At 48.0% G+C, this 22520-nt stretch overlaps 1 protein-coding gene across 1 annotated transcript in view; it reads left to right on the top strand.

Annotated features, from left to right (window-relative positions):
- LOC147123965 (DNA polymerase nu-like) overlaps positions 1 to 22520 on the top strand; it is a 176709-nt gene that overhangs the window by 126962 nt on the left and 27227 nt on the right. The window contains exons 6-7 of the mRNA XM_085972254.1: positions 9164 to 9231; positions 14893 to 14954. Of these exons, the coding sequence (XP_085828380.1) occupies positions 9164 to 9231; positions 14893 to 14954 (130 nt within the window). The remainder of the gene's footprint in view (positions 1 to 9163; positions 9232 to 14892; positions 14955 to 22520) is intronic.

Here is a 22520-nt window from a genome sequence, read left to right as displayed (position 1 = left end):
TAAAATTCTCATCCTTGTGTTTAAATCCATCTCTGGCATCACCCCTCCATACCTCTGCAACGTCTTCCAGCCCTACACCCACACAAGCCTCTCAATATTCTGTTCCTCTGCCTCTGGCCTCTTAGACCTCGCCACCCCCCACCCACCATTGGTGGCCAAGCCTTTAGGTATCTGGAATTTTTTTTTATTCATTGGATGTGGGCATCGCTGGCAAGGCCAGCATTTATTGCCCATCCCTAGTTGCCCTTGAGAAGGTGGTGGTGAGCCGCCTTCTTGAACCGCTGCAGTCCGTGTGGTGAAGGTACTCCCACACTGACTTTGTTGTAACGGCTTGCTAGGCCATTTCAGAGGGCAGTTAAGAGTCAACCACATTGCTGTGGGTCTGGAGTCACATATAGGCCAGACCGGGTAAGGACAGCAGATTTCCTTCCCTAAAGGACATTAGTGAACCAGATGGATTTTTACGACAATCCGATAGTTTCATGGTCATCATTACTGATACTAGCTTTTTATTCCAGATTTATTTAATTATATTAATTTAAATTTAATTTGAATTCATGTGTCCAGAATCATTAGTCCAGGCCTTTGGATTACTAGTCCAGTAACATAACCACTAGGCTACTTTTTTTTTAAATTCGCTTATGGGATCTGGGCGTCGCTGGCAAGGCCAGCATTTATTGCCCATCCCTAGTTGCCCTTGAGAAGGTGGTGGTGAGCCGCCTTCTTGAACCGCTGCAGTCCATGTGGTGAAGGTACTCCCACAGTGCTGTTAGGATTTTGACCCAGCGACGATGAAGGATCGGCGATATACTTCTAAGTCAGGATGGTGTGTGACTTGCAGAGGAACTTGGAGTTGGTGGTGTTCCCATGTGCTTGCTGCCCTTGTCCTTCTAGGTGGAAGAGGTCGCAGGTTGGGGAGGTGCTTCTGAAGAAGCCTTGGCGAGTTGCTGCAGTGCATCTTGTAGATGGTACACACTGCAGCCATGGTACGCCGGTGGTGGAGGGAGTGAATGTTTAAGGTGGTGGATGGGGTGCCAATCAAACGGGCTGCTTTGTCCTGGATGGTGTCGAGCTTCTTGAGTGTTGTTGCAGCTGCACTCATCCAGGCAAGTGGAGAGTATTCCATCACACTCCTTACTTGTGCCTTGTAGATGGTGGAAAGGCTTTGGGGAATCAGGAGGTGAGACACTCGTCGTAGAATACCTAGCCTCTGACCTGCTCTTGTTGCCACAGTATTTATGTGGCTGGTCCAGTTAAGTTTCTGGTCAATGGTGACCCCCAGGATGTTGATGGTGGGGGATTCGGCGATGGTAATGCCGTTGAATGTCATGGGGAGGTGGTTAGACTCTCGCTTGTTGGAGATAGTAATTGCCTGGCACTTCTGTGGCGCGAATGTTACCTGCCACTTATCAGCCCAAGCCTGAACGTCGTCCAGGTCTTGTTGCATGCGGGCATGGACTGCTTCATTATCTGAGGAGTTGTGAATGGCGCAGTCATCAGTGAACATCCCCATTTCTGACCTTATGTTGGAGGGAAGGTCATTGATGAAGCAGCTGAAGATGGTTGGGCCTGGGACACTGCCCTGAGGAACTCCTGCAACGATGTCCTGGGGCTGTGATGATTGACCTTCAATCACTACAACCATCTTCCTTTGTGCTAGGTATGACTCCAGCCAGTGGAGAGTTTTCCCCCTGATTCCCATTGACTTCAATTTTACTGGGGCTCCTTGATGCCACACTCGGTCAAAGGCTGCCTTGATGTCAAGGGCAGTCACTCTCACCACACCTCCGGAAACCCCTCCATGAACTCCTCCCCTCTCCTTCTTTAAGGCCCTCCTGAAAACCTACCTCTACAACCAAACTTTTGATCGCCCCTCCTAATCTCACCTTCTTTGGCTCAGCGTTCATTTTTGTTTGATTACACATCGGTGAAGTGCCGTGGGATGCTTTTCCATGTTAAAGGTGCTATATAAAGGCAAGTTGTTGTTGTCACTGTTGACCGTGGTAAATAATATCTCGCACCAGTGTTGTGTTTCCGGGTGCATGCCAATTAACCCTTTCACTCCTAAGTTCCAAAAGATTCGACTTGACCCGTGTTGGTGGCAGTGATTATATTTTACTCAGTGAAAGTGAGACTTGATACATTACAGCATCTGAGCAGTAGTTATGAAAGTTTATATTGCTCATTGGGCCCTGGGTAGAAGACGCGATCTCCACGGGTCAACCCCTGTCGGCCCTGGCCTCTTGGCTCACTCGTCCGCCCGGTGTGACACGTGTGGGTCCTCCGCCAACCCGAAACCCTCCTCGGCTCGTCTGGTGGATGTTCCCAAGCTTCTTCCCGAATGCTTCTACAATCTAAGAGTCTGAGAGACTCCCTTCTTATACTTCTTCTTACCAGCAAAGCCTGTGGTGACCAGTTAACCCAATCATTGACTCACAACTGAACCCCGCCCCCCCCACTCCATCCAATTACAAGGATGCCCCGTACCTAATGATCCCGCCTGCCCCTGTCAGCTCCCCATCTCACGACACCTTGACATCAGCTGCTTTTGACCATCAAGACTCATATCTGGGGGTAGTTATGGCAACACAAACGGAGCGTGCCTCCATAGGCAGATATATGGTGTCCTTGCCATTTGCCTGCAGATATCATAACATTCCACACAGCGGCAGCCACACATGACCTTGCTAGTTGTGTTCCCACAGACAAGCTGTCTGTTTTTCACTTTTAAAATCTTAGCCAAGGGAGGCCCAACGCCTGCATTTAAAATCTAACCGCTTCTGCCCAGGGCATATTATAACAGGGTTTACAAGTAGATTATAAGTGTAGAAACAACCATTAAATCTTTATAAGGTACAATTAATAATCGAATCAATTGATTTAGTTCAGGTTAGTTAGTGGAGATACTCAGAAATGAAGATTTCCCCCTTTCTTACACTAGATTTTCAACTTGATATTTCTTTTTTCTACTATTTCTACCTGGCTGAGGTGGGTTATCAAGTCCTGCCGTACATTTTTGCTGCCAGTTGGTGAGGCGAAGGGAAGAGGGAATGCAGAAGAGGCTCGAGTCAGGTGAACGGAGGATTCTGAGGGCTGGAGGAGGTTATAGAGATAGGGAGCGGCGAGGCCATGGAGGGATGTAAACGCAAGGGTGCGAATTGGTTGGTGGACTGGGAGCCAATCCAGGACAGCGAGCACAGGTGTGGTGGGTGAGTGAGACTGGGTGCGGGATAAGATACAGCCGGCAGAATCTGGGATGAGCTGAAGTTTACAAAGCATGGCTGATGGGAGGCTGGCCAGAAGAACATTGGAACAGTCGAATCTGGAGCTGACAAAGACATAGATGAGGGTTTCAGCCGCAGATGGGCTGAGGCAGGGGCAGGGGCGGAGATGGACGATATTATGGAGGTGGAAGAAGGCGGTCTTTGGGATGATGAGCATATGAGATCGGAAGCTCCAGATCAATACCAACATGGCTAACTCTTGAATCCCCACTGAAGTGTGCAAAATTATGAGGGACCTAGACAAAGTGGATAGGAAGGACCTATTTCCCTTAGCAGAGAGATCAATAACCAGGGGGCATAGCTTTAAAGTAATTGGTCGGAGGTTTAGAGGGGAGTTGAGGAGAAATGTTTTCACCCAGAGGGTGGTGGGGGTCTGGAACTCACTGCCTGAAAGGGTGGTAGAGGCAGAAACTCTCATCACATTTAAAAAGTGCTTGGATGTGCACTTGAAGTGCAGCAACCTACAAGGCTACGGACCAAGAGCTGGAAAGTGGGATTAGGCTGGATAGCTCTTTTTCGACCGGGGCAGACACGATGGGCCGAATGGCCTCCTCGGGGCCGTAAATTTCTATGATTCTATAAGTGGCCCAGCAAGCCACTCAGTTATATCAAATCAGGGCAACTAGTGATGAGAAAAAAATGCCGGCCTTGCCAGCGATGCCCACATCACGAGAATGAATTTTTCACGAAGGATAATCCTGGAGTAATGGAATGGTTTGGCAGAGGAGAAAGAGGCCAAATAGTGCTGGTGGGCCAGCCAGATCTGGTGCTGATGGTTAAACTAGTTTTGCACCAGATACGCCCAAGTCTGCACCCCTTGGATTTGAGGGAAGAAAGATGGGAGCCACACCAGGGGGACAGGGGCATCAACGATGGAGGTGAAGGTGTGGTGGAGTAAATTAACAACTGCCAAAGTATTGTGGTGAATCGGTGGGGGTTGGGTGGGGGTGGCGGTCAAAAGTTAGGCAGTTGGGAGTTTGAAAGCATAGTCCATAGAATGTGGAACTCACTACCACAAGGAATGGTTGAGGCGAATAGCATAGATATATTTAAGGGGAGGCTAGATAATCACTTGAGAGAGAAAGGAATAGAAGAATATGCTGATTGGGTGAGATGAAGAAGGGTGGGAGGAGGCGCGTGTGGAGCACAAACACTGGCATGGACCAGTTGGGCCAAATGACCTGTTCTGTGCTGTATCTTCTATGTAAGATTCATTAACGCCCAAGATAATTACAGAGAAGAGTTCTGATAGTGTCAGAGGAGAGCGGCAGGATGTGTTTTTCCACAGTGTGTTTGGAGAGAGCCCATGACCATCGTACAAGGTTATTCATTTTCTCCTTTTCTGTATAGCTGACGAATCATTAGCACCCTTTCATTTGCTGATGATATTGATCTTATAGTTGTGGTTGCGCAAAAATTAAGAGTCAAAGCAGCTAATAGAACCTGTGTAACGACTCGTGTAATGGCCCCGACAGCAGCTTCCTGCAGAGACGCTGAAGATAGCAGAGAGAACTGATGCACATTATGGTTGGGGAGCAAACAGTGGCACAAGGTGACAGAATTCAATTACTTGGGCAGGGCCTTCAATCAAACTAGCAACTGCTCAGGGGAGATAAAGAGAAAACAAAACTGGCAACAGGGTGACGGTTGCTTGGCAGAGTGTTCAGAAAGACAGTGACGTCGCGCCCGGAGACCCAGACTAGACCAATACAGACCAGCATCTCCCCAATCTTTGAATAAGGCACTGAAGGCGGGCAGCTGACAATGACACTTGATGAGTATTTGAAACTAACTTGCTATGTCAGACGCTACAAGCGAGCTGGCAAGGTTATATTGTTCAAAGCACCTTAAGGTCATCAGTACAAAGATAGGGCCTGTGGTTTTCTGAAACCCACTCTCATTAGATCCCTGTTCTCCCTTGCTTGTGTCAGCTGTGGTAGCACTCTTGCCTCAAACGAGCTGCATATTCATGGCCCAGCAGTGTTCCTCCTTCCTAAAGGTTATTCTCGTTGTACACAGGTGGGCTAAGAGACACTTGCAAATCTCGCTATTTGGGGAAAAAAAGTCATCTTTGACCTTCTGTTGCTATCAGGCTCTCATGGGGAAACTTGCTGACAGAAGCAGCAGTTACTTGAGATGCACAGAGCAACATAGACATCTGTCAAACACCAATCATGCCTATCCAAGCGCAGGAACGAACCTAAGGCTTCGGGCAGCAGTGGCCTTAACATGGGCAGATTGAACGAGGCTTCTGGCAGTTCTAGACTCAAAGTTCACCTTGAGTCCATCGCAGAGCTCCTCAAGTGTCTGCTTATTGGGCCCACACCTCTTGACCTTGGTGTCTGACTGAACCAGGAAACCAACCTGACTGAAATAGCCCTGCCTGTCCTTTAAAGAGGAGAGCAAAACTTTTTTCATTCCATCTTTTTGGTAGACAATGAATAGGAGGGGTTCACATTGTCACAAGTGGAAGTTACGGGGCTTTTTAAGGGTCCCAGGACTAAGAAATGTGATCAAGCTAACTTTATAGGGCTTTATAATACAAAATTGCAAATATTCCAATTTGTTTTGTCCTTTTGCTGTTTAAGCCCGTGTGGGGGTCATAAAATGACTGATTTCCCAATCAGGGTCTGAAGTGGCTTGTGCTCCTGGGCACACCTGTGCTGGTAAAGTGGAATCCGGATTCAGCACGGGCCAAGTAGAGGACTGAATTATGAGGAAAGGTTTGAGAAACTTGGGCTGGAATTCTGCCGGCGCTCAGTGGACGGGATGGATGGCGGGTCAGCTGTTAAATTGAAAATGATTGACAGCGTGTCGGGAACCCATTGCCAAAATGTGCACACCTGCATTTCTCGATGTCGGGCCTGCCAACGCTGAGCAGACCCAACAGGCAGCGGCGGGGGAGACAATAAAAATCATTAGTGGCTTGTTTACGGCCACTTAACAATGGTTTTTCCCCAGCTTTTTGGATTTGACAGGTCGCCCACCGGTTTCCCGCCGTGCCTAGACCTCATCTGTGAAGCTGAGGCGGGAGGTTGGTGGCCATTGAATCAGCTGATGAGTTGACAGCTTCAAATGTCAAGTCAAAGCTCCCAGCTGATTGAGAGATGTTCCCTTAACCACTAGATTCTCTAAACTGCATTTCCACTACAGATTCAGGATGCTGCAAGTCTTTGCACAAGTCTCCATCCAGTCTGACCTCATTTCCTCTCCCATCGTTGACAGGTCGCTTCTGTCATCTCTACTTCACCTGCCATCTATTCCATCAGCATGGGTGCACTTTATACTCTCTCACCTTAGTTCTCAGAATCCCACCATGATCAGCCCAAACACCAGCATCACCAAGCACACCAACAGCACCAGGCACACCAGCAGCACCAGACACACCAGCAGCACCAAATACAACACCAACCTTCTCTGCAATCAACTGATGCTGCACAGGACACAGAGCATCCGCACCCAACCACATTGCTGCCTGGGACGCCACGGATGGCCTCACCATGGCCAGATTTACTTCACTTGACGCTGTACACACTGGCTGTCACATGATGCATCAGGTTGACACCACCCCACAACAACACCATAAAGCATCTCTACAATGCCCAAGCCATTCCTTTCACACTCATGACCATTACAGCCAATTAAGTACTTTTGAACTGTAGTCACTGTTGTAAGGTAGGAAACGCGGCAGCCAATTTGTGCACAGCAAGCTCCCACAAACAGCAATGTGATAATGACCAGCTAATCTGTTTTAGTGATGTTGGTTGAGGGATAAATAGTGGCCAGGACACCGGGGAGAACTACCCTGCTCTTCTTCGATATAGTGCCATGGGATCTTTTACGTCGACCTGAGCGAGCAGACGGGGCCTCGGTTTAACGTCTCATCCGACAGACGACATCACCGACAGTACAGCACACCCTCAGCACTGCACTGGGATTGCTAGATGAAAAAAGAACCAAGACCCATCTAGTTCGCCGCCTACCATCCTGGTGGTTGCACGATACGACGATAATGGAGTTGTTGAATAATCACAGCGATCAGTCTCTATCAATGAGTCTACAGCAGACCCAGATCTGTGAGGAAAACTCCCAGTGTTAGGGGGGATTAAATATGTGGGGTTACAAGGTTACGGGGATAGGGCTTGGGTGGGATGGCTGTCGGTGTAGGGACCGGGTGCTAGGGTTTGGATGATCAGCCATGATCTCGTTGAATGGCGGGGCAGGCTCGAAGGGCCGAATGGCCTACTCCTGCTCCTAGTTTCTATGTTTCTATGGTCCACAGTCCACTGTTCCTCCCGAGCATTCTGCACTCGCCACCAGTGTTCCCCGTAAGATGCTCTTTGTTCTGCGCGGCCTGTTTCTTTTAGTGCGCGGTCCCTTTAAATTTCCGTGCAGGTGCGGGATTTATAATGGAGAAGCCGTTGAACAGCCTGCGCAGGACCTTTTCCATTACAGCCGCACAACTTAGCGGGAACATTGCTCACCACTTGTCATGTCTCAAATTGCTCATATACTGTATCCTCAAAATATAATTTTCTGAAAGAAACCTGCATTGGGAAGGAACACGGTCTGTAGTAACTGTTAACGTGAGAATCACGGGACACTCCCCATCCCTTCGGTAAAATGAGCTGACCAGAGCTGAGAGTGATGAACACTTGAACGCTACCGATTATTGCATTGTCCAGTTTTATTCTACCGTGGGCAAAATATGCCGAACACTGAGTATAATAAAAAACAATTGGTACTCTGCGTTCTATTAAAAAATGAAAGAATGCACGTACACTAGCCTGCTTTGGTGGGCCCTTTACTTAACATGAAAGCACAAACTCTCCCTGACCGTGGCAGAGGTTCTCCTCCTGCTGCTGTCTCCCTTTTTGGTGTCCAGGTTTTGTTGAAAACGTCTCTCCCTGTCCCACAGAGATCATAGAATCGTTCAGCGCAGAAGGAGGCCATTCGGCCCATCGTGCCAGTGCTGGCTCTTTGAAAGAGCTCTCCAATTAGTCCCACTCCTGCTGCTCTTCCCCATAGTCCTTTTCAAGTATTTATCCTAATCTCTTTTGAAAGTTATTCTTGAATCTGCTTCCACCGCCCTTTCAGGCAGCGCATTCCAGATCACAACCACTCGCTGCATAAAAAACGTCTCCTCATTTCCTCCCTGGTTATAGAGTCATAACGGCACAGAAGGAGGCCATTCGGCCCATCGAGTCCGTGCCGGCTCTCTGTAGAGCAATCCAGTCAGCCCCATTCTTTTGCAAATTATCTTAAATCTGTGTCCTCTGGTTACTAACCCTCCTGCCAGTGGAAACAATTTTGTCCTTATTTACTGTATCAAAACCCTTCATAATTTTGAACATCTCTAATAAATCTCCCCTTAACCTTCTCTGCTCTCAGGAGAACAATCCCAGCTTCTCTAGTCTCTCCACATAACTGAAGTCAGATCCAAAGTGTTCGTCTACACCGAGGTGTTGGATGCCTTCCTGAATGACTAGACGCTGCTAATGAATTGCCTACTGTCTGGCGTCTGCAGGAAACCGCTTCCCATATTACATTACCAGCCATCCGCCCCACCTGCGGAATCGCAACTCAGCAATGGGGCTGCCCTCGAAAGATAACATTCTTTCGGCAGCGCTTGCTCAGGGTACATTTCAAAATCCATCTTTTCCGTGGGGAAATAGGCAAAGAAATGCCAAGCTGTGACAGAGACATTAACCGTTGCGGCTAAACAGTGGAGTGCGAGTGCTTTATAGGTCGGTGGATAACGGGGGTGACAGTACATACTTTATGTCTATAGAGAGCCGATGATATGTACATGCTGATAGAATCTGTCAGTACACAATGTAACCATGTCAGTCAAAACTCACCTGAACTCTCTGTTCTAGGCTAGTCGCCCAGATTCATGATGAGCTGCTGTTTGAGGTTGAAGATTCCCAGATTCAGGAACTAGCAGGTCTGTTTATTTCCAAACCCCGGATACCATTCATGTTTGTGAGATGAACCGCAGCCTCCTTTTAACATGACTGGCCCTTAGCTTACAATTACAGTCCTGCCACTATTATCAGTTTACCAGGAGCTTCTGCCATTTGCGCTTGTGCTGGAATAGAATGCTCCGTTGTGAAAGTGAACTGCAGCTCACCATCTCTGGGCAAATCTCATCTGCTGAGCTGCTCTCTGCTCCCTTCATCGAGGCGTGTGAGCGAAAGAGTTAAGTAGAGAGCGAATAGGAAGGGAAAATGTCAAACCCTGCTGTGCCTCGCCATCTCCAACGCTACGAGCCCTGTCTCTGCAAATGATGTCCGTATTGTTCAATAGTGTCAGAGTTTGCAATGTAGTGCAACCTCCTCTTCTCCTGCCAGCTGTGGCTGAGTGGGTGGCACTCTTGCCTTCAAGTCAGAAGGTTGTGTGTTCAAGCCCCGCTCCAGAGACCTGAGCACAAAATCTAGGCTGACACTCCCAGTGCAGTGCCGAGGGAGTTCGTTCTTTCTTTCATTCTGTGCCAGCTTCTCCCTGCAGGAAGAGTGGCCGTGGGTTAGCGTGTGCCCTGTTGAAGGGTTTTGAGGATGTGTGAGGCAACTTAATGTGCATGCTAAGAGGAAGAAGCAGCACGCAAGGGCAAGTAAGGCAGTAGGTGTGCGAGCAGTCACAGATCCTGAGTGTGCAAATACCAGCAGAAGGAGGTGTAGTGAAGTGTCCCATTGTGATTGGCAGCGGAGGTGGGGGGCGGGGAAGAGAGGTATTGCTAGCGCTGGGGCTAAAGTCTGGTGTTACAGGGCTGTGTAGAGAGTAAGAGAGATATGAAGAGGAGCTTACCTTAACTGCGCTGGTAAGGTCATTCAACTTTTTTCCTGCTCAGCAACCAGGTCCTAGGAACTATGTTGCTGGCATTGACCCGCCAACCCACCTCTTTCTGCTGTCGCTGGCTATTTTCCCAGGGCACCCCTCACCTGTCTGAAGGAAATAGGACCTCCTTCCTATTTCTCAACCTGCTCCACAAGCACCTCCATCGGGGTGCTCTGGCCGGCATCGTGCTGCCTGCTGCCTCAGTAACATGCTGCCCACCCATTGCCTTTGAGAAGCGCACCTCCCCTTTAAAGTCTGCAGGCTGCATTTAAGTGGCGGCAGCCTCACCAGATGTCCTGCCCTCCCAAACGGCCAGATGTCTATCAGCAGCACACTTAGAGCTGGCACCTCGCCTCCAGTACTTAAATCAGGCCTGGCCACTAAAGTCGATTGAGCCTCTCACCAACCTCATCGGAGTGTAATGATATCAGCAAATAGTGATGTTATTTGCCTGTTCGATTATGATGCCTTAATAGCATGTTTGCATGTATTGATTACTTATGCCTGACCAGCAGAGGTCATGTGAGAGACAAGCAGTTTGGTTTAGTTTCAGTTTCGTTCTAGATGCATCACAAGCATCGTGTCTCCTGTAAAGCTGTATAAAAGAGTTGAACAAGCTTTAGATTAAAAGTCATTCTCTTTCATAAATGTCTCGTCATTGAACCCACAAAGAAATCAATACATGGTGTCAGAAGTGGCTGAAAGAGATGAAGAGAAAAAATCTGAAGTTAAATCAGCTCTCCACAAATTAGCAAGCCAAAAGAGAACATCGTTGCTTACCATTGGAGAATAGCTAACGAAGTGAAAAAATGGAAGGTTTACACCCACTGGCGACGCTTCAGTTGACAGGTAATGTGGCTGAAAATTGGAGGAGGTTCAAACAACGTTTGGGGTTGTATTTATCAGCAATCGGAGCTGACGAGAAAAGTAATAAAAGGAAATCGTCACTGTTCTTACATGTCGTGGGTGATGAAGCGCTGGAGGTGTATAATAACTTCACATTCGCTGCTAATGGAGACAAAATGAAGCTAGATAAAATAATGGAACAGTTTGAGGCCTACTGCATACCTAAATGTAACGTGACGTTTGAGAGGCACAGATTTTTCACATGTGTACAGAAAACGGGTGAGACTATTGATCAGTATGTGACTGAACTGAGAAACCGAAGCAAAACATGTGAATTTGGGGGACTGACAGACTCGCTGATAAAAGACAGACTGGTGTGTGGTATTCCAGATAATGGTCTAAGGGAAAGACTGCTAAGAGAGCAAGATCTAGACCTGGGAAAAGCCATAGCACCGTGTAGGGCTACAGAGACTGTGAAGTTGCAGGCAAAGGAGCTGTTCAGTGACAATAGCTGCAACGTGGATGCAGTGAGAAAGAACGGATACAAACCGTTTAACAAAAAGAGCGCCAATGTGAAAAAAGAGGCGTGGCCAGCGAACGAAAATGAAAGGGACAATCGAAAGACATGCAGTCGATGCGGTACACAACATACACCAAAAAAGCGTCCAGCATATGGTAAAACATGCAATAGTTGCAACAAAAACACCCATTATGCCCGTTGCTGCAAGAACCAAGTGCAACAAAGCAAGGTCCATGCAGTAGATGAAAGCGACATAGAGGAGTTCTATGTAGATGTTGTGTCTGAAAACAAAAAAGAAGAAAGAGACTGGATGTTGACACTAAAAGTGAATGACATACACATTCCATTTAAATTGGATACTGGAGCACAAGTTAATGTGATATCAGAGACTGATTTTAAGAAAATTAGACCCAGACCAAAGATACATGGGCCTAGAAATTCACTTGGGCGTGGGCAGCTCGCTCGCGCCCAAAAGTTAGCGCTGGGTGGGGAGGCATTAGCGCACGCCGTATATTCGTCTTCTGCGCCCCAATTCGGAAGCGGGCGCTATACCAGGGTGTGCCCACCTCCATTTGGGGCGCTGCAACTGAATATCGGCGCGCTAGTTGCCGCAGCGCCACCCGATGCGGTGCGGCAGGCTGCGGTACTGCAGGCCTCCTCCTTCTCTTAAGGGGGAGGTGCCTGCAACGGCCGGAGCCCCGATCGCGAGTGCCGGCAAAAGAGCCCGGCACAACGGAGAAGTGCCAGGCTTCACGGAAACCAGCCGGCAATGCCGCGGGGGGGGGTGGAGGAGGCCGGGGAAGGAGGTGCGGGCAGGCGGCCGCCGAAAAAGCGGCCGGCCGCACCTTCAGCTTTAAAGCGCCCCACTATGGCAGCAGGACGGCCCCGTTTTCTGTTCGCTGTTTGCGCCCGCTTCGGAGGAGGCGGGCGCAAATAAATATGGGGATCGGCGCGGTTTCGGGGCGTTACGGGCCATCGCGCACACCAATGACGTCATCGGGCCCGGCGCAGCGCTAACGGCTACCGCCGCCAATACCGCTGCACTCAATTTCCACGCTACCACCCCGCCGGCGCAAAAGACCTCTTTAGGCGCTAAGTGGGCGCAAGGCCCACTGAATTTCTAGGCCATGGAATCAAAGTGAAAGTGACAGGATACTCAGGTACTGATATACCAGTGAAAGGAAGATGCATTGTCAAAGTAACACACAAGGACAGAGAGCACACGCTAGCATTAATCGTGTTGCCAAAGGATGTGCAAGCCATACTAGGTTTAAAAGCCTGTGAGAGACTGAACCTGGTAAAGAGAGTCCTCGTTGTGGAAAGCGAAGGAGAGACAGTCTATGATGAACTCATGAAAGAGTACAAAGACCTATTTAAGGGTCTAGGCTGCATTCCAGGAGAACACACGATCAGAGTAGATAAAAGTATGACACCGGTCATACATCCATGCAGAAAAGTTCCGTTTGCTCTTCAAAAGCAACTGAAGGCAGAGTTGGACAGGATGGAAAGCCTGAACGTGATTCAGAAGATAGATGAGCCAACTGAGTGGGTGAGTTCCCTCGTCGTAGTGGACAAAAAGAATGGAAAGCTCAGAATTTGCCTGGATCCAAGAGATCTAAACAGAGCAATAAAGAAAAGAGCACGAGAGGTGATGTACTGGCCACGAATCAACCAAGATGTGACAAATGAGGTGTCAAACTGCACAATATGCCTGAAATATCGAGCAAGCAATCCGGTAGAACCACTAAAGCCACACCCAGCGCCAGACAGACCTTACCAGAAGGTAGGTGCTGACCTATTCGTATGTCAAGGGAAGGACTATCTTGTAGTCACAGACTATTACTCCCTGTATCCAGAGGTCTGTAGACTGTACACCACCACTGCAGATGCTGTGATAACATGTATGAAAGCCATATTCTCCAGACATGGCGTGGCAAGCGAGGTCTTCACAGACAACGGACCCCAGTTTTACAATGCAAGTTTCCGACACTTTGCCAAAGAGTGGGACTTTGTCCACACAACGTCAAGTCCTCACTTTCCACAGTCCAATGGTCTAGTGGAAAAATCGGTCCAGACAGTGAAAAGACTGATGTACAAGGCAAAAGACAGTGGAACTGACTTCTACCAGAGCATGCTTGTATACCGCACAACGCCGCTCGAGTGTGGTATGTCACCAGCCCAACTCCTGATGGGACGTCGGCTAAGGTCAAACCTACCCATCCCGGAGAACCTCTTGAAAACGAAAGAGGGGGAGAAAGTGAGGAAGTTCAAAGAGCAGCAGAAAGAAAAGCAAAAGTACTACTATGACAGAGGAACACAAAACCTACCTGAACTCCACACTGGTGACCAAGTAAGGTTCAAAGACAAAACAAACACATGGACTCAGAAGGGAACTGTCCTGAGTGAAGTTCAACCAAGATCATACACCATTCAGACAGATGAGGGTGCTGTTCTGAGAAGAAATCGTCGAGATCTTCTCATGGGACCAGCCACAGCAGGTCAAGAGACTGATACTGTTGAACAACCTGATCACATAGCTGAGAACCAATCATCTGAGGCAACAACTCAGATTCAACGACAATCAATCAGAAAATCCTCAAGACACGTGAAGCCTCCTGAGAGACTCATTGAGCAAATTTAAGGACTATTGTTATAGAAGGAAGTAATGTTATCTTATTCTTTCTTCAAGTTCTAGTGTATTGACATATTTCATGTGAACACACAAAGCAAGGTTAAAAAACCTTGATCATGATAATGATAATGTAAGTTCATTAAGTGTTACAGTTAAAATGCAGATTAATACAAAGAAAACATGTTGTTAGTTAAAAGTAAAATACTTTTGTTTTAAGAAAGGGAGATGTAATGATATCAGCAAATAGTGATGTTATTTGCCTGTTCGATTATGATGCCTTAATAGCATGTTTGCATGTATTGATTACTTATGCCTGACCAGCAGAGGTCATGTGAGAGACAAGCAGTTTGGTTTAGTTTCAGTTTCGTTCTAGATGCATCACAAGCATCGTGTCTCCTGTAAAGCTGTATAAAAGAGTTGAACAAGCTTTAGATTAAAAGTCATTCTCTTTCATAAATGTCTCGTCATTGAACCCACAAAGAAATCAATACACGGAGCAGACGTCCCTCCCCTACCCACCTGATCAGCGTCACAGATAGAAATCCACCCCACTATGGTTTTTACTGATAGATATCAATTGACGGTGTACAATATTATTTTAGCACCTCCATTAAAGCAGTTGGATGCAAACTCATTACGCATTCCTAGAGTAACAGCGCAATTTGAAACCGGCCTATACTGATTTTCATTAGCACAATATAATTGACTCATTGCGAAATAAGAACCAAAGTCCAGCCTACCTTGACAACTCACCGTTCTTTTTCCAATTGTAGGACTTGTGAAAAGCACCATGGAATCACTGCAAATTGTGGAGGCTCTCGGAGTGCATCTGAAGGTACGATACACTTATGTGTGCATTAGAACTGAAAGGGCATCAGTCCAATTAAATTACAGTTTCCCACGAGTTTTGAAAGAAATACATAATAATAATCATTGAAAGTGGGTCAACAGAATGAAGCGTGGGCTGCATTGCTCTGAAAACTGCAGAATGGCTGTGTAGGCAGAATTAGGAGTGAAACCCAGCAAATAGGGTTGGGTAAGGTAGGATTGGGTAGGCTGGGATTGGGTAGGGTAGGATTGGGTAGGGTAGCGTAGGATTGGGTAGGGTAGGATTGGGTAGGGTAGGATTGGGTAGGGTAGGATTAGGTAGGGTAGGATTAGGTAGCGTAGGATTGGGTAAGGTAGGATTGGGTAAGGTAGGATTGGGTAAGGTAGGATTGGGTAAGGTAGGATTGGGTAGGGTAGGATTGGTTAAGGTAGCATTGGGTAAGGTAGGATTGGGTAAGGTAGGATTGGGCAAGGTAGGATTGGGTAGGGTTTGATTGGTTAAGGTAGGATTGGGTACTTTTGGACTGGATAATGTAGAATAGGGTAGGGCAGGTTTGGGTAGGGTAGGATTGGGTAAGGTAGGATTCGGTAGGATTGGGTAGGGTAGGATTGGGTAAGGTAGGATTGGGTAAGGTAGGATTGGGTAAGGTAGGATTAGGTAAGGTAGGATTGGGTAAGGTTGGATTGGGTAGGGTTGGATTGGGAAGGGTACGATTGAGTAAGGTACGATTGGGTAGGGTAGGATTGGGTAAGGTAGGATTGGGTAGGCTATGATTGGGTAGGGTAGGATTAGATAAGGTAGGATTGGGTAGGATAGGATTGGGTAGGATAGGATAGGGTAGGGTTGGATTGGGTAAGGTAGGATTGGGTAAGGTAGGATTGGGTAAGGTAGGATTGGGTAAGGAAGGATTGGGTAGGGTAGGATTGGGTAGGGTAGGATTGGGTAGGGTAGGGTAGGATTGGGTAGGGTAGGATTGGGTAGGGTAGGGTAGGATTGGGTAGGGTAGGATTCGGTAGGGTAGGATTGTGTAGGGTAGGATTGGGTAGGGTAGGATAGGGTAGGGTAGGATTGGGTAGGTTTGGATTGGGTAGGGTTGAATTGGGTAGGGTTGGATTGGGTAGGGTAGGATTGGGTAGGGTAGGATTGGGTAGGGTAGGATTGGGTAAGGTAGGATTGGGTAGGTAGGTTTGGGTAAGGTAGTATTGAGTAGAATTGTGTAGGATAGGATAGGGTAGGGTAGGATTGGGTAATGGAGGACTGGGTAGTGTTTGATTGGGTAAGGTAGGATTGGGTAAGGTAGGATTGGGTAGCTTTGGACTGGGTAAGGTAGATTAGGGTAGGGTAAGATTTGGTAGGGTAGGATTGGGTAAGGTAGGATTCAGTAGGATTGGGTAGGGTAGGATTGGTTAGGGTAGGATTGGGTAGGGTTGGATTGGGAAGGGTTGGATTGGGTAGGGTAGGATTGGGTAGGGTAGGATTGGGTAGGGTAGGATTAGGTAGGGTGAGGATTGGGTAGGGTAGGATTGGGTAAGGTAGTATTGGGTAAGGTAGGATTGGGTAGGTTAAGGTTGGGTAGGCTAGGATTGGGTACAGTAGGATTGGGTAAGGTAGGATTGGGTAGGGTAGGATTGGGTATGGTTGGATTGGGTAGGGTAGGTTTGGGTAGGGTAGGATTGGGTAATGTAGGATTGGGTAGGGTGGGATTGGGTAGGGTAGGATTGGGTAGGGTTGGATTGGGTATGGTTGGATTGGGTAGGGTTGGATTGGGTATGGTAGGATTGGGTAGGGTAAGATTGGGTAAGGTACGATTGGGTAAGGTAGGATTGGGTAGGGTAGGATTGGTTAAGGTAGGATTGGTTAAGGTAGCTTTGGGTAAGGTAGGATTGGGCAAGGTAGGATTGGGTAGGGTTTGGTTGGGTAAGGTAGGATTGGGTAGGTTTGGACTGGGTAATGTAGAATACGGTAGGGTAAGTTTCGGTAGGGTAGGGTTGGATTGGGTATGGTTGGATTGGGTATGGTAGGATTGGGTAGGGTAAGTTTGGGTAAGGTACGATTGGGTAAGGTAGGATTGGGTAGGGTAGGATTGGTTAAGGTAGGATTGGTTAAGGTAGCTTTGGGTAGGGTAGGATTGGGTAAGGTAGGATTGGGTAGGGTGGGATTGGGTAGGGCAGGATTGGGTAGGGTAGGTTTGTGTAGGGTAGGATTGGGTACGGTATGATTGGGTAGGGTAGGATTGGGTAAGGTAGGATTGGGTAAGGTAGGATTGGGTAAGGTAGGATTGGGTAGGGTTGGATTGGGTAGGGTAGGATTGAGTACGGTACAATTGGATAGGGTAGGTTTGGGTAAGGTAGGATTGGGTAGGGTAGGATTGGGTACGGTAGGTTTGTGTAGGGTAGGATTGGGTATGGTAGGATTGGGTAGGGTAGGATTGGGTAAGGTAGGATTGGGTAAGGTAGGATTGGGTAAGGTAGGATTGGGTAAGGTAGGATTGGGTAGGGTTGGATTGGGTAGGGTAGGATTGAGTAAGGTACAATTGGGTAGGGTAGGATTGGGTAAGGTAGGATTGGGTAGGGTAGGATTGGGTAGGGTAGGATAGGTTAGGGTAGGATTGGGTAAGGTAGGATTGGGTAGGGTAGGATTGGGTAGGGTAGGTTTGGGTAGGGTAGGATTGGGTAGGATAGGATTGGGTAAGCTAGAGTTGGGTAGGGTAGGATTGGATAAGGTAGGATTGGATAGGATAGGATTGGGTAGGTTAGGATTCCGTAGGGTAGGATTGGGTAAGGCAGGATTGGGTAGGTTAGGATTGGGTAGGGTAGGATTAGGCAGGGTAGGATTGGGTAGTGTTTGATTGGGCAAGGTAGGATTGGGTAGGTTTGGACTGGGAAATGTAGAATATGGTAGGGTAAGTTTGGGTAGGGTAGGATTGGGTAAGGTAGGATTGGGTAGGGTGGGATTGGGTAGGGTAGGATTGGGTAGGGTTGGATTGGGTATGGTTGGATTGGGTAGGGTTGGATTGGGTATGGTAGGATTGGGTAGGGTAAGATTGGGTAAGGTACGATTGGGTAAGGTAGGATTGGGTAGGGTAGGATTGGTTAAGGTAGGATTGGTTAAGGTAGCTTTGGGTAAGGTAGGATTGGGCAAGGTAGGATTGGGTAGGGTTTGGTTGGGTAAGGTAGGATTGGGTAGGTTTGGACTGGGTAATGTAGAATACGGTAGGGTAAGTTTCGGTAGGGTAGGGTTGGATTGGGTATGGTTGGATTGGGTATGGTAGGATTGGGTAGGGTAAGTTTGGGTAAGGTACGATTGGGTAAGGTAGGATTGGGTAGGCTAGGATTGGTTAAGGTAGGATTGGTTAAGGTAGCTTTGGGTAGGGTAGGATTGGGTAAGGTAGGATTGGGTAGGGTGGGATTGGGTAGGGCAGGATTGGGTAGGGTAGGTTTGTGTAGGGTAGGATTGGGTAGGGTAGGATTGGGTAAGGTAGGATTGGGTAAGGTAGGATTGGGTAAGGTAGGATTGGGTAGGGTTGGATTGGGTAGGGTAGGATTGAGTACGGTACAATTGGATAGGGTAGGTTTGGGTAAGGTAGGATTGGGTAGGGTAGGATTGGGTACGGTAGGTTTGTGTAGGGTAGGATTGGGTAGGGTAGGATTGGGTAAGGTAGGATTGGGTAAGGTAGGATTGGGTAAGGTAGGATTGGGTAGGGTTGGATTGGGTAGGGTAGGATTGAGTACGGTACAATTGGATAGGGTAGGTTTGGGTAAGGTAGGATTGGGTAGGGTAGGATTGGGTACGGTAGGTTTGTGTAGGGTAGGATTGGGTATGGTAGGATTGGGTAGGGTAGGATTGGGTAAGGTAGGATTGGGTAAGGTAGGATTGGGTAAGGTAGGATTGGGTAAGGTAGGATTGGGTAGGGTTGGATTGGGTAGGGTAGGATTGAGTAAGGTACAATTGGGTAGGTTAGGATTGGGTAAGGTAGGATTGGGTAGGGTAGGATTGGGTAGGGTGGGATAGGTTAGGGTAGGATTGGGTAAGGTAGGATTGGGTAGGGTAGGATTGGGTAGGGTAGGTTTGGGTAGGGTAGGATTGGGTAGGATAGGATTGGGTAAGCTAGAGTTGGGTAGGGTAGGATTGGATAAGGTAGGATTGGATAGGATAGGATTGGGTAGGTTAGGATTCCGTAGGGTAGGATTGGGTAAGGCAGGATTGGGTAGGTTAGGATTGGGTAGGGTAGGATTAGGCAGGGTAGGATTGGGTAGTGTTTGATTGGGCAAGGTAGGATTGGGTAGGTTTGGACTGGGAAATGTAGAATAGGGTAGGGTAAGTTTGGGTAGGGTAGGATTGGGTAAGGTAGGATTGGGTAGGCTGGGATTTGGTAGGGCAGGATTGGGTAGGGTAGGTTTGTGTAGGGTAGGATTGGGTACGGTAGGATTGGGTAAGTTAGGATTGGGTAAGGTAGGATTGGGTAAGGTAGGATTGGGTAAGGTTGGATTGGGTAAGGTAGGATTGGGTAGGGTTGGATTGGGTAGGGTAGGATTGAGTAAGGTACAATTGGGTAGGGTAGGATTGGGTAAGGTAGGATTGGGTAGGGTAGGATTGTGTAGGGTAGGATTGGGTAAGGTAGGATTGGGTAGGTTAGGATTGGGTAAGGTAGGATTGGGTAGGGTGGGATTGGGTAGGGTAGGATTGGGTAAGGTAGGATTGGGTAGGGTAGGATTGGGTAGGGTACGATTGGGTAGGATAGGATTGGGTAGGTTAGGATTCCGTAGGGTAGGATTGGGTAAGGCAGGATTGGGTAGGGTAGGATTGGGCAGGGTAGGATTGGGTAGGGTAGGATTGGGTAAGGTAGGATTGGATAAGGTAGGATTGGGTAAATTAATATTGAGTAGGATTGGGTAGGGTTGGATTGGATAAGGTAGGATTGGGTAGGGTTTGATTGGGTAAGGTAGGATTGGGTAGATTTGGACTGGGTAAGGTAGGATAGGGTAGGGGAAGATTGGGTAGGGTAGGATTGGGTAAGGTAGGATTGGGTAGGGTAGGATTGGGTAGGGTAGGATTGGGTAGGGTAGGATTGGGTAAGGATGGATTGGGTAGGGTTTGATTGGGTAAGGTAGGATTGGGTAGAGTTGGACTGGGTAAGGTAGGATAGGGTACGGTAAGATTGGGTAAGGTAGGATTGAGTAGGGTAGGATTGGTTCAGGTAGGATTGGTTAAGGCAGGGTTGGGTAGGGTTGGATTGGGTAGAGTACGATTGGGTAGGGTAGGATTGGGTAAGGATGGATTGGGTAGGGTTTGATTGGGTAAGGTAGGATTGGGTAGAGTTGGATTGGGTAAGGTAGGATAGGGTAGGGTAAGATTGGTTAAGGTAGGATTGGGTAGGGTAGGATTGGGTAGGGTAGGATTGGGTAGGGTAGGATTGGGTAAGGTAGGATTGGGTAAGATAGGATTGGGTAAGGTCGGATTGATTAAGGTACGATTGGTTAAGGTAGGATTAGGTAGGGTTGGATTGGGTAGGGTAGGATTGGGTAAGGAAGGATTGGGTAGGGTAGGGTTTTGTAGGGTAGGATTGGGTAGTGTAGGGCTTGGTAAGGTAGGATTAGGTAGGGTAGGATTGGGTAGGATTGGATTCTGTAGGGTAGGATTGGGTGAGGCAGGATTAGTTAAGGTAGGATTGGTTAAGGTAGGATTGGGTAAGGTAGGATTGGGTAAGATAGGATTGTGTAGGCTAGGATTGGGTTGGGTAGGATTGGGTAAGGTATGATTGAGTAGTATTGGGTCGGATAGGATAGGGTAGGGTAGGATTGGGTAGTGTAGGATTGGGTAGGATAGGATAGTGTAGGGTAGGATTGGGTAGTGTAGGATTGGGTAGGATAGGATAGGGTAGGGTAGGATTGGATAGGGTAGGATATGTTGGGTAGGATTGGGTAGGCTAGGATTGGGTAGGGTAGAAACATAGAAACATAGAAGGAGCAGGAGTAGGCCATTCGGCCCCTCGAGCCTGCTTCGCCATTCAACGAGATCATGGCTGATCATCCAAATTCAGTACCCTGTTCCTGTCTTCTCTCCATATCCCTTGATCCCTTTAGCCTTAAGGAATATATCCAACTCCTTCTTGAATATATTTAATGAATTGGCCTCTACTGCCTTCTTTGGTACAGAATTCCACAGGTTCACCACTCTCTGGGTGAAGAAATTCCTCCTCATCTGTGTCCTAAATGGCTTACCCCTTATCTTTAGACTGTGACCCCCTGGTTCTGGACTCCCCGACCATCGGGAACATCCTTCCAGCATCTAGTCTGTCTAGTCCTGTTAGAATTTTATAAGTTTCGATGAGATCCCCTCTCATTCTTCTAAACTCCAGCGAGTACAAGCCCAATCGACCCAATCACTCCTCATACGTCATTCCTGCCATCCCAGGTAGCAGGTAGATTAGGATTTGGTAGGGTAGGATTGGGTAGAGTAGGATTGGGTAGATTAGGATTGGGTAGGGGTGGATTGGGTATGGTAGGTGATGCGCTATCAATTACTCAAAAGACTGAGGTTAAGCGAGTAACTAACAGGCTTTTATTAACAAGAGAATGAAGGTGTTCCTCGAGTGGTCGACCAGTCCAGAATACAGAGGGACTGTGGAGCAGTCACCTTTATACCTGGACTCGTGGGAGAAGTCAGCCGAGGCATGTACAGACATGTACACAGTGGAATACAAACACACACACAGGCAGGTATAACAGTGGTTTACCACAGTAGGATTGGGTAGGATAGGATTGGGTAGGATATGATTGGGTAGGGAAGAATTGGGTAGGGAATGATTGGATAGGGAAGGATTGGGTAGGGAAGGATTGGGTAGGGAAGGATTGGGTAGGGAAGGATTGGGTAGGGAAGGATGGGTCGGGTAGGATTGGGTAGGGAAGGATTGGGTAAGGTAGGATTGGGAAAGGTAGGATTGGGCACAGTAGGATTGGGTAGGGTAGATTGGGTAGGGTAGGATTGGGTAGGGTAGGATTGGGTAGGGTAGGATTGGGTAAGGTAGGATTGGGAAAGGTAGGATTGGGCACAGTAGGATTGGGTAGGGTAGATTGGGTAGGGTAGGATTGGGTAGGGTAGGATTGGTAGGGTAGGATTGGGTAAGGTAGTTGGGTAGGGTAGGATTGGGTAGGGTAGGATTGGGTAAGGTAGGATTGGGTAAGGTAGGATTGGGTAGGGTAGGATTGGGTAAAGTAGGATTGGGTAAGGTAGGATTGGGTAAGGTAGGATTGGGTAAGGTAGGATTGGGTAAGGTAGGATTGGGTAAGGTAGGATTGGGTAAGGAAGGATTGGGTAAGGTAAGATTGGGTAAGGTAGGATTGGGTAGGGTAGGATTGGGCAGGGTAGGATTGGGTAAGTTAGGATTGGGTAAGGTAGGATTGGGTAGGGTAGGTTTGGGTAGGGTAGGATTGGGTAAGGTAGGATTGGGTAGGGTAGGATTGGGTAGGGTAGGATTGGGTAGGGTAGGATTGGGTATGGTAGGATTGGGTAAGGTAGGATTGGGTAAGGTAGGGTTGGGTAAGGTAGGATTGGGTAGGGTAGGATTGGGTA

Source organism: Somniosus microcephalus, chromosome 1 (assembly GCF_052327205.1).
Source record: "Somniosus microcephalus isolate GS21.2 chromosome 1, FLI_Smic_1.0, whole genome shotgun sequence".
NCBI lineage: Eukaryota > Metazoa > Chordata > Chondrichthyes > Squaliformes > Somniosidae > Somniosus > Somniosus microcephalus.
The sequence above is the reverse complement of the archived record's forward strand: the minus strand, read 5'-3'. Positions and strand labels throughout refer to the sequence as shown.